The sequence below is a fragment of the Jaculus jaculus genome, chromosome 1 (assembly GCF_020740685.1).
Source record: "Jaculus jaculus isolate mJacJac1 chromosome 1, mJacJac1.mat.Y.cur, whole genome shotgun sequence".
Taxonomy (NCBI): domain Eukaryota; kingdom Metazoa; phylum Chordata; class Mammalia; order Rodentia; family Dipodidae; genus Jaculus; species Jaculus jaculus.
In genome coordinates, this window is record NC_059102.1 from 179,095,893 (window position 1) to 179,108,420 (window position 12,528).

General features: G+C 41.5%; 1 protein-coding gene and 1 non-coding gene across 2 annotated transcripts in view; both read left to right on the forward strand.

The window, feature by feature from the left end:
* Nucleotides 1-12,528, forward strand: part of Ckap5 (cytoskeleton associated protein 5) — a 150,870-nt gene that overhangs the window by 115,866 nt on the left and 22,476 nt on the right. Inside the window, exons 29-34 of the mRNA XM_004657215.2 lie at nucleotides 4,347-4,496; nucleotides 4,763-4,966; nucleotides 5,922-6,057; nucleotides 6,532-6,725; nucleotides 10,591-10,763; nucleotides 11,976-12,149. Of these exons, the coding sequence (XP_004657272.2) occupies nucleotides 4,347-4,496; nucleotides 4,763-4,966; nucleotides 5,922-6,057; nucleotides 6,532-6,725; nucleotides 10,591-10,763; nucleotides 11,976-12,149 (1,031 nt within the window). The remainder of the gene's footprint in view (nucleotides 1-4,346; nucleotides 4,497-4,762; nucleotides 4,967-5,921; nucleotides 6,058-6,531; nucleotides 6,726-10,590; nucleotides 10,764-11,975; nucleotides 12,150-12,528) is intronic.
* Nucleotides 6,243-6,353, forward strand: LOC123457916. Its single transcript, XR_006635267.1, has one exon. It is a non-coding gene; the product is annotated as a small nucleolar RNA SNORD67 (small nucleolar RNA).

Genomic DNA, 12,528 nt, shown 5'->3' on the forward strand with positions numbered 1-12,528 from the left:
ATTTCATGGCGATTCCCCTACCTGTGCCTCCTGAGTGCTGGCCACCACACCTGGCTTATATTCACCTAGAGAGTCGAATATGGGTCCTTGGGTTTTGCAGGCAAGGCCTTAACTGCTAAGCCATCTCTTCAGCCCTCGCATTAATTTTTGTAGTAAGAATTCTCAGGCTGGAGAGATAGCTCAGTGATTAAAGTGCCTGTCTATAAAGCCTAATGACCAGAGTTTGGTTGCTCAGTACTTACGTTAATCCAGATGCACAGTTGTTTGGGTGCCTGGAGTTTATTTACAGTGGCTGGAAACCCTGGTGCACCCATTGTTTCTCTCTCTCTGCTGGGCATGGTGGTGCATGTTTTTGATCTTAGCATTTGGGAGGCTGAGGTAGGAGTCTTGAGACTAATTCTAGGTCAGCCTGGGCTAGAGCAAGACCCTACCTTGAAAAGACAACATCAACAACAATAAGAACACACACAAAAAAAATATAGGGCTGGAGAGATGGCTTAGCGGTTAAGCGCTTGCCTGTGAAGCCTAAGGACCCCGGTTCGAGGCTCGGTTCCCCAGGTCCCATGTTAGCCAGATGCACAAGGGGGTGCACGCGTCTGGAGTCGTTTGCAGAGGCTGGAAGCCCTGACACGCCCATTCTCTCTCTCTCTCTCTCCCCCTCTATCTGTCTTTCTCTGTGTCTGTCGCTCTCAAATAAATAAATAAATAAATTTTTTAAAAAAAGGAATTACTACTCAGTTTACTTTTGACTTTAAGATTTCCAGAGTTAAAATTTCAGGAGTATGACAGCTTGGATGAAATTTTGTGTTGCTACTTAATTACAAATGAATCTTGTTTAATTAAAAAGTATTGTGGGCTGGAGAGATGGCTTAGCGGTTAAGGTGCTTGCCTGCAAAGTCAAAGGACCCAGGTTTGACTCCCCAGGACCCACATTTAAGCCTGATGCACAAGACAGCACACTCATCTAGAGTTTGTTTGCAGTGGCTGGAGACCCTGGCGCCCATTCTCTCTCTAATAAATAAAAATAAAATCTTTATATTAAAAAAAAAGTATCCTACAGAAGGCACCATGATGCTGAGAAGAAGTGACAGAGGAGTGCTCAGCACTGAAATATCTCTATCACACCTTCCAAGGCTCAGGGTCCATTGCAGAAGAGGTGGCAGAAAGAATGTAAGAACCAAAGGTAGGGCAGGGCTCCTTACAGCGTGCTCCTCCAGACACAAAATGGCCTGGATATCCATGACCTCACAGTGCCTGACACTACCTACACAAGACCATCATAATAGGAGGAAAAGATGATGACATCAAAATAAAAGAGAGGGGCTGGAGAGATGGCTTATCAATTAAGCGCTTGCCTGTGAAGCTTAAGGCTCCCGGTTCGAGGCTCTATTCTCCAGGACCCATGTGAGCCAGATGCACAAGGGGGTGCATGCATCTGGGGTTCGTTTGCAGTGGCTGGAAGCCCCAGAGCACCCATTCTCTCTCTCTCTCTCTCCCTCTTTCTCTGTCTGTCATTCTGAAATAAATAAAAATAAGAAAAAAAAATTTAAAAGATTGTGCTGCTGCTAAATATCTGGTAAAACTCTAAAGTGCAAGCCACCTGAAATAAATAAATAAATATATATATATATATATATATATATATATATATATATATATATATATATATAAAAATGGAGATTGGGGGGAGAGGATATGATGGAGACTGGAGTTTCAAAGGGGCATGTTGGGGCAGGGAGCAAATTACATGGGTTATTGTTTACAATTATGAAAATTGTCAATAAAAAAATAAATTTCTAAAAAAGCATCATTAAAAAATTATCATAGAGTCTAGCATGGTTGTATATGCCAGTAATCCCAGTATTCAGGGTGCTAAAACAGGTTTTTTTGTTTGTTTGTTTGTTTTTTTGAGGTAGGGTCTCACTCTAGCTCAGGCTGGCCTGGAATTGACTATGTAATCTCAGGGTGGCCTTTGAATTTAAGGTAATTCTACTACCTCTGCCTCCCGAGTGCTGGGATTAAAGGCATGTGCTACCTTGCCTGGCTGCAGAAGGGTGTTAATTTGAAGCCAGCCTTAACTGCATAGTCATATGCTATCTCAGAAAACTAAAGTCAGGTTTGGTGGTGTACACCTTTGATTCATCACTGAGGAAGCTAAGGCAGGAGAAATGTGAGTTCAAGACCAACCTGGGCTATCTCAAAAAAAAAAAAGGAAAGTAAGAAAGAAAGAAAAAAGGGGCCAGGCATGGTGGTGCACACCTTTAATCCCAGCACTCAGGAGAATTGCCATGAGTTCAAGGCCAGCCTGAGACTACATAGTGAATTCCAGGTCAGCTTGGGCTAGAGCAAGACCCTACCTCAGAAAATAAATAAAACTTGAGAGGGGGAAGGGTTATGATGGAGAATGGAGTTTCAAAGGGGAAAATGGGAGGGAGGGAGGGAGGGTATTGCCAGCTGTGGTAGTTTTGACTTTTAGGCTTGTGCTTCTCTCTCTCAGATGCAAACTACAAACAATAATGAACTGAATATATTGGGGCCCATCTATTCAAACACCACATAACGCCCCTGCCCTCCAACAGATTTTATAACCATCACATACTGTAAATTGTACTCAGTTCAATTTCAAAGGTCCCCACAGTCTTGACCAATTTTAAGATATTAAGACCTGTAAAATCAAACAAGTTAAACATTTCTAACATATAAAGGCACAGAGTAAACATTTTCAGCTGGTATAATGCATAGCAAGGAGAGACTAAAACAATGCAAACTCAACCACCATCAAACAAATATCAAACTTCTGCAGTTCAAGTTCAATAGAGACTAACAGTCTCCAGACTTTCCAATTCCGCCCCTCCAGCTGAGCAGAGTAGCCAGGGAACACTTCCATCCCAGGCCAGTAGTGTGCTCTATGAGCCCTTGCATAGTTCTGGTATATCCAAAACATCTTGAGGTCTTCATGCAAACCACAGTCCATCTTCCAAAGGCTCTTTCAGCCTATCATGCCCTGCCTCATGCTGTGTCTCAGCAGCAGCTCCTGGAACCGTGTGCAATTCATGACCATTCCTCACATTTTCCAAAGGCTCTTTCAGCCTATCAGGGCATCAGGCTATACCTCATGCCGCATCTCAGCATCAGCCCCTGGAAGCATGTGCGATTCACAACCACTCCTCGCATTTTTCATGCTTCTGAAACCAATACCAGGTGCGCAGGGCACAGCCATATTCTTAATTCACAGATAAAATAAATCATAACCTTGAAAAGCAGGTTCCTTCTCCAGTCAACTCTTTCCAAAAGTGTTTGCATTTCTATGATAATCTTTCCTCAGGCATCCTTTCCATGGTAAAGCAATTGGACCATCTTCCTTTAAGATTGCTAATGTCTTTGACAATAGCATATTCAGTAACCTAAAACCAGTTGCAGTTCCTGTAATTTTAACTTGCTTGAGGTTTTGCAGCTTAAATCTTAAATCTCTCAGTCCAATATCTTTAGCCAAACACATCAGTCCATAACAATTGTAACCTTGATCAAACTCTCTGGGCTTCAGCAGCAGAATGCAGCCAGCCTTTATGCCAGTAGCCCAGTTCAAACAAAGTCCTCTGCAGTCTTTTCTTTCCCTTAGAAAGCTCATAAGCCAAGCCTCGAAATTCAATGCTGTTTGCCCTTAGCATTCTCAAATTCTGATCAGAATAGTCCATAAAACTTGGCTTAACACTCCAGAAGACATCTTTAGTTGCAAGTACCAAGTCCATGCCTATTCCTCCAAAACAAAGGTTCCAAAAGATCAACATCCACATAGTCAGGTTCATCTCAGCCGACTCCTCGGTACCAAGTTCTGTAGCAGACAGCTTCAGGTTCACTGAGATGAACTTTTAGACCAGACACAGTTATGGAGGGAGAAATATTTATTGAAGCTTACAGATCCAGGGGAAGTTCCATAATGGCAGAAGAAACTGGCCTGCCTTCACAGGACCAAGCAAAGAGAAAAAACACAAGACAAAAGCCACACAGCACAGCACACTTCAGGAACTCCAGCTAGGCACACTTTGCATATGTTTAGATTGAAATCTGAAACCCACCACCACACCTAAAGATCTACCCAGTGACATTGCCTCCAGCCAGGTGGCTGCAGAATGCAAATTACAAACAATAATGAACTGAATATATTGGGGGCCATCTATTCAAACTACCACACCAGGGATATTGTTTATAATCATGGAAGTTGTTAATAAAAAAAAATTATAAAAAAATGAAAAAATCTATATTGAGTCCCACAGTTCCATTAGAATAAGTCTGTACTTGTTTATGTTAAATGCCTTACAGCCATTTCTTTATTTTTTTTTCTTCAGGTGCTAAAGTGGAATTTTACTACCCCACGAGATGAATACATTGAACAGCTGAAGACTCAGATGTCCAGCTGTGTGGCTAAATGGTTGCAAGATGAAATGTTTCACTCAGACTTTCAGCATCACAATAAAGCCCTGGCTGTCATGGTTGATGTAAGTTTACAAATAAATATTCACATATCTCTGGCATATGAAAATGCTTTGAAATAATAAATTGTGTATGCTTTGAGAAAGAATTGGATTTATCATGTTCTTTGCAGAGCTATCTTGGTAAATGACTACACATTTAGAGGATCTTCTTGACAGTTTAAAAAGCTATAATTTTCTTTTGGGCTTCAGTAAAACTCAAGAACTTTTTGTCTGTAGAACTTGAGATTTTATACAGTCTTATTTGTGGGAGTCTTGCTTTTTATTTTAAGCACTTGGAGAGTGAAAAAGAAGGTGTCATTGGTTGCCTGGATCTTATCTTAAAATGGCTTACCCTCCGGTTTTTCGACACCAATACAAGCGTCCTAATGAAAGCCCTGGAATATTTAAAACTGCTTTTCACCTTGCTTAGTGAAGAGGAATACCACCTTACTGAGAATGAAGCCTCTTCCTTCATCCCGTATCTCATCCTCAAGGTAATATATTCTCATCCTAGGAGATTGCTTAAGCTCCTGGCCTTCATCAACTCTTTTTTGTTTACTTTCTAAATATTTTATTTATTTATTTATTTGACAGAGAAAGGGGGAGGGAGGGAGGGAGGGAGGGAAGGAGAATGGACGTGTCAGGGCCTTCAGCCACTGCTAATGAACTCCAGATCCATGTGCTGCCTTGTATATCTAGCTAACATGGGTCCTAGGGAATTGAACCTAGGTCCTTTGGCTTGGCAGGCAAACGCCTTAACCGCTAAGCTATCCCTCCATCCCCTGGTTTGTTTGTTTGTTTTGGTTTTTTCCGAGGTAGGATTCCACTCTTGTCAGGCTGATCTGGGACTTCACTATGTCATCTCAGGGTGACCTTGAACTCACAGCAATCCTCCCGCCTCTGCCTCCTGCATGCTGGGATTAAAGGCATGTGCCACCATGCCAAGCTTCTGTTCATAATAATATTTTTGTTTGTTTTGTTTTGTTTTTCGAGGTAGGGTCTCATTCTAGTTCAGGCTGACCTGGAATTCACTATGTAGTCTCAGGGTGGCCTCGAACTCACAGCAGTTCTCCTACCTCTGCCTTCTGAGTGCTGGGATTAAAGGCGTGCACCAACACACCCGGCTGTTCATAATAATTTTGTACTTTCTCTCTTTTTCACTTACTATATGATGGTAACTCATTATACAGTATACATAATACAGTCAGTCATCCTCTTGCCCTCATTTGCATGTGTACACCTGTGTGTAGGTATGCCAGAGTCCCTTGTAATTGCAAAAGAATACCAGATGCATGAGCCCCATTTTGCATCCAGCTTTACACGGGTGCTGGGGAATTGAACCCAGCCTGGCAGGCTTTGCAACTTCTCCCTATTTCAAAATACAGTAATACGTGAGATGTCCACTGCACATAAAAAAGGTGTCATTCATTAATTTTCCTTGTTGACTAGGTTGGAGAACCAAAGGATGTCATTCGTAAAGATGTGAGAGCCATCCTGAACCGGATGTGCCTTGTCTACCCAGCCAGCAAAATGTTCCCTTTTATCATGGAAGGAACTAAATCCAAAAACTCTAAGCAGAGAGCAGGTAAAAGGAACGATTTATCTATATACGTGTCTAATGGTGCTGAGGATTGAACTCAAAGCCACTGAGCTTTACCACCAGCCCCAAGCAATTTAAATTGAAATGTGAGCTTACACAGTGACTCCTAGCAGAAATAATTTATAGATAAGCAATGAAATTTCTTTAGTGTCTGTGTAGTTAATTCCAACTGTGAGAGTGATGAGTTGCACACTGGTGGAGTCATAGTATCAGGTGATACAGGCACCACTCAGCACCACCCTGTTGACAAAATCAAGTGCACAGGGGCCATCTGACTCACAGACATTCTCCTCTTTCAGGAATACTTGTTTCATTGGTAGAAAGAAATATGCAAGAAAATGTTATAGGAAGGGCCAAAATAAGATTTTTAGCCTTTCATGTGTGCCAGAGGAAAGTTTGTAGAAGACTCTATGCCAGATAGGTGTGGGCTTCATTAATCTAGTCTTTCTTCCCCAACAGAGTGCCTGGAAGAGTTAGGGTGCTTGGTCGAATCCTATGGCATGAATGTTTGCCAGCCGACCCCAGGAAAAGCTTTAAAAGAGATAGCTATTCACATAGGAGACCGCGACAATGCTGTACGCAATGCTGCCCTCAACACCATCGTAGCAGTATATAATGTACATGGAGATCAGGTGTTCAAACTGATTGGAAACGTGAGTGACATTTCTCTGAGTATTCTTAGCATGTTATTAAAAGAATAAAATGATTTCTGGGGTGTTAGTTCTCCTGAAATTTAAACTATATCTGAGTTTTATTATGACTTTTTTTGGGGGGGTTGCTGAGGTAGGGTCTCAGGCTAACCTAGAATTCACTATGTAGTCTCAGGCTGACCTTGAATTCACTTGCTTCCCAAGTGCTAGGAATAAAGGCATGTGCCACAATGCCCAGCTTTTTTTTATTACCACTTTTTAATAAACTGAGCCCATCAGTGTGTCCTAGAATCAAGGTAGATGCTTCAGACATTTCTAATTATTGTGAAACATCTCACCTGGTTTAACTGGAAATCAGATTTTGTTTTCTGAACATTGTACTTATAGTATAATTTTTAATAGATTTGGTTTTTAGTTAACAAGTATCCCCTTGGGAACAGTAGATCAAATTCTCAAGCCAGGCCGGGCATGGTGGCATATGCCTTTAATCCCAGCACTCAGGAGGCAGAGGTAGGAGGATCGCTGTGAGTTAGAGGCCACCCTGAGACTACATAATGCATTCCCTGTCAGCCTGAGCTAGAGTGAGACCCTACCATGGGGGGACAAAAAGAATGTTAAGTTTTGTCCATGTGCCACTTTTCCAGGCACTCTATGTTTTGCCTCTAGACTTCAAATCTTCACCCAATAACCTCATAATAACACCATTAAAAAAATTTTTTTTGTTTATTTATACTAGAGAGACTGTGAGTGGGCATGTCAGGGCCTCTAGCCAGTGCAAATAAACTCCAGATGTATGTGCCATCATTTGCATGTGGTTTACATGGGTTCTGGGGAGTTGAACCTGAGTCCTTAACCACTAAGCCATCTTTCCAGCCCCCAATGACACCATTTTTATATGCTGTGCTTAAATCATTTTACTTCCATCGTCTAATGAAATCTGCCCTATCACCCAATGAAAGACATAAAACATGGGAATTTTACAGGTGACCAAAAGTCAAGAATCTTGCCCATAGACAGGCAACTAGTAATATTAACAAAACAAAGACAAAATGAGCTTCATTTAATTTTTGAGCCTTGAATTCACTATGTAGCAAAATACATTGAACTTCTGATTCTCCTTTCTACCTCCTGAGTGTGAGGATTATGGATACATACCACCACATCTAGTTGTTTTTTAATATTTTATTTTTATTTATTTATTTAACAGAGAAAGAGAGAGAATAGGCGAGCCAGGGCCTCTAGCCATTGAAAACAAACTCCAGACATATGCACCTCCTTGTACATCTGGCTAATGTGGGTCCTGGGGAATCAAACCTGGGTCCTTTGGCTTTTTAGGCAAATGCCTTAACTGCAAAGCCATCCCTCTGGCCCCACTCCCAGTTTTATATGGTGCTGGGATCAGACTCAGTTTCGTTCATGCTAGACATTTTACCAGTTGAATATCCCCAGTCCTGGTTTTTTTTGTTTTTGTTTTTGTTTTTTGTTGTTGTTGTTGTTGTTGTTATTGTTTGGTTCTTGTTTTGTTTTTTAATTTTTATTTATTTATTTATTTTTGAGGTAAGGTCTCACTCTAGCCCTGATGACCTGGAATCTACTATGTAGTCTCAGGATGGCCTCGAAATGAAGGCGATCCTCCTACTTCTGCCTCCCTAGTGCTGGGATTAAAAGGCTTGTGCCACCATACCCAGCACCTCAATCCTAATTTTTAAGGTCTTATTTTTGTTTGTGTGTATTATACATTCATGTGCCTGTGTGTTGACATGCACATTTGTCCTTGTGGAGGCCAGAGGACTACCCTAGGTGTTAACCTTAGGAACGCCATCCAACTCTTTTTGAGACAGTCTGTCATTGGCCTAGAGATTACCGGTTATGCTAGACTGGCTAGCTAGTGAGCTCCAGAGATCCTCCTGTCTGTGCCTTCTCAGCCCTGAGATGAAGACACAGATTACCACACCTGACATTTTCACATGAGGATCAAACTTAGGTCCTCATGTTTGCAGGGTAAACACATTACCCATTTAGCTGTATCCCAGCCCTAATTTCTGAGCTTTTAACTTATAATTATTGATATCATTTCCTTTAATATCCCTTTCTTTCACATGTTCTCTTATATTTAGGCAGTTATTAATAGTAGTGTCCTTAATAATTCAATGTTTTGAAACTCAGCATGTCATAACATGGTAGCTTTTATTTTTTTCAGTATGGAAATTGATATGGTCACATACTATATGTTACTAGTTTTTGAAGCCAAGGCCTTATACATGCTAGGCAAACACTCTACCACAAAGCTACATTCCCAGATTTATTTATTTATTTATTTATTTAGATTTTGGTGGTTTTTCAAGGTGGGGTCTCACAGTAGCCCAAGCTGACCTTGAATTCACTTTGTAGTCTCAGGATGGCCTTTAACACACAGCAATCCTCCTACCTCTGCCTCCCAAGTGGAAAGGCATGAGTCACCATGCCTGGCTTCCAAGAACTTTTTGAAAAATTTATTTGAGACAAGATAGTGCAAAGTTACCCAGGCTGACCTTAAACTTGCCAAACTCTTGGAATTCACAGTGTAAGCCATTCTATTCAGCAATGGGTAATTCTTGAATCCTCCAGTTAGGTTTTTTGTTTGTTTGTTTTCTTTTTATTTATTTATTTGAGAGCAACAGATAGAGAAAGAGGCAGATAGATAGAGAATGGGTCTGCCAGGGCCTCCAGCCACTGCAAATGAACTCCAAACACATGTGCCCCTTTGTGCATCTGGTTTACATGGATCCTGGGGAATTGAGCCTCAAACTGCAGTCCTCAGACTTCCAGACAAGTGCTTAACTGCTAATCCATCTCTCCAGTCCCTCTAATTAGGGTTTTTTTTTTTCTTTAACTTTATTTTCATTTATTTATTTGAGAGAGAGGAAGAAAAAGGGAGAGAAAGAGAATGGGTACATCAGGGCCTCCAGCCACTACAAACTCCAGACACATGCAGCCCCTTGTGCATCTGGCTTATATAGGTCCTGGGGTATCTAACCTGGATCATTTGGCTTTGCAGACAAATGCCTTAACCGCTAAGCCATCTCTCTAGCCCTCCAATTAGGTTTTTAATTCTCCTTATATATATTTTTAAATATGTCTTTATTTGCAAACATAGAAAGACAGAAGAGAGATAGAGAGAATGGGCGCACCAGGAACTCCAGCCACTGCATATGGACTCTAGATGCATGTGCCATTTAGTGCATCTGGCTTTACATGGGTACTGGGGAATTGAATTCTGGCCATTAGGCTTGTAGACAAGCACCTTAACTGTTAAGCCATCTCTCTAGCCCTCTCCTATTTTAATAGATGGATAATAGGTTATATATTGATATATATTTTTTGTTTGTTTGGTTGGTTGTTTTTTGTTTTTCAAGGTAGGGTCTCACTCTAGTCCAGGCTGACCTGGAATTCACTATGTACCTCTGCTTCCCGAGTGCTGGGATTAAAGGTGTGTGACATCACACCTGGCTTTATTTTTATTTTATTTTTTTATTTGACAGAGAAGTGGGGGTGGGGGGAAAGAATGAATGGGCACGCCAGGGCCTCCAACTACTGCAAACGAACTCCAGATGCATGCGTCCACTTGTGCATCTGGCTAATGTGGGTCCTGGGGAATTGAACCTGTGTCCTTTGGCTTTGTAGGCAAACATCTTAACCGTTAAGCCATCCCTCTAGCCCTTTTTTTGTTTTTTTCAAGGTAGGGTCTCTCTCTAGTCCATACTAACCTGGAATTCACTATGTAGTCTCAGGATGGCCTCGACTCAGTGATCCACCTACGTCTGCCTCCCGAGTGCTGGGATTAAAGGTGTGCACCACCACACCCAGCTAATAGGTTATATTTTTACAGCTTTCTGAGAAGGACATGAGCATGCTTGAGGAGAGGATAAAACGGTCAGCAAAGAGGCCTTCTGCTGCTCCAATGAAACAGGTGGAAGAAAAACCTCAGCGCACACAGAACATAAACTCCAATGCCAATATGCTACGCAAGGGACCAGCTGAGGACATGTCTTCCAAACTCAAGTATGTGGATGGAGATCATTGTCTGTGAGCATCTCTATGGACTTAGCTTTGTGTGCTCAGAGCTTGTTCTTGTAACATAATCTTGAGTTCTTGGCATTGTGCATGACAGTGTGTCTGAGTAAATGTCTTGTAACCAAATGTTTAATCTTCCATTCTTCATTATCTTTGTCTTTGTCTCAAAAACACTCCTAAATGGTCTTGTGCCTTCTTTCACTGCTTTTCCGTGGACAGAATTATGTATCGCACTTATAGGATGTAAGTACTGCCTGCTAATTTCTCATTAGCAGGGCTCTTATATCTTTCGAACTTCAGATATGGATTCATCCCCTCTGGAGGGTGACTGGCTTGTCGTTTACAGCAAGGGTAGAGGGTGGCCCTGAATGTCAAGCCTTCTATGAAAGTCCAGTAGCTAGCATAAATGGCAGCTCAATGTTCTATAATGAAATAATGACTCACTTCTAACTTCTGTTAAATTTGGTTATGCTCAGGTTCTTACTCTCGAGATAAAGCTAAATGAAATGAACACAACCCAGAATTGGCTTAGAGACTCAAAATACTGCCTTCTACGCAAAGTAGTTCTGTTTTGGGTTATGACATGAATATAAAATTTAACCAATTTGAATTTGGAAACTTTGCATACCTATTTCTGAGATATAATACTGGCCCTACCCTGTTAAGAGTAACTATTCTTAAAAAGGTGGGGGGACTCTCCTGCAAAGTATAAAATGTACTAAATACTAATGTTTATGATTAGAACTGAAACACTAGTTAATTTGGTAGAAACAAACCTAGCCAGTCTGTGTTATTTTTGACTTTTTTGGTTTTTTTTTTTTGCCCATAAGTAGTGATTTTTGAGTCAGTGTAATTATTTCCTGCCTCATATGGAATAAAAGTACAAGTTTTGCCAGGCGTGGTGGTGCATGCCTTTAATCCCAGTACTTGGAAGGCAGAGGTAGGTGGATCACTCTGAGTTTGAGGCCACCTGAGACTACTTAGTGAATTTCAGGTGAGCAGAGCAAACTAATGTTAACTTCTCTCAGGATATTGATGAACTGACCAGGCACTTTCTTACACTGGACTTTAGTCATTCAGGGGGGCTGAAACCAGAAGTTGAACGTCTGTCTTAAAGCTTTGGGGCAGCTGGCAATGGTAATCTTGCCCTTTGCTTAAGAAATCTCTCTTAGTTCAGTAGCCTCTTTTTGCTTCCCTTAGCCAAGCCCGAAGCATGAGTGGGCATCCTGAAGCAGCACAGATGGTTCACCGAGAATTCCAGCTGGATCTCGATGAGATTGAGAATGACAATGGTACAGTCCGATGTGAGATGCCTGAACTTGTCCAACACAAACTGGATGACATTTTTGAGCCAGTCCTTATTCCTGAACCGAAGTAAGTTCAACCTTTTCAATATAAATAATTCATTATCATCTGAGCATATCTCTGAAAAGAGCCCTCTGTGAGCATGTAGTTGGGGCTAGAGAGGTGATTTAGTCATTAGGCGCTTGCCTGGGGAGCCTAAGGACCCAGGACCCAGGTTTGATTCACCAGAACCCATGTAAGCCAGATGCACATGGTGGCTCATGCATATGGAGTTTGTTTGTAGTGGCTAGAAGCCCTAGTATGCTTTCTGTCTTTATCTCTGCCTCTCATAAATAAATGAATAAATAAAATATTAAGCCAGGCTGGGTATGGTGGTGCACGCCTTTAATCCCAGCACTCGGGAGGCAGAGGTAGGAGGATCGCTGTGAGTTCAAGGCAACCCAGAGAC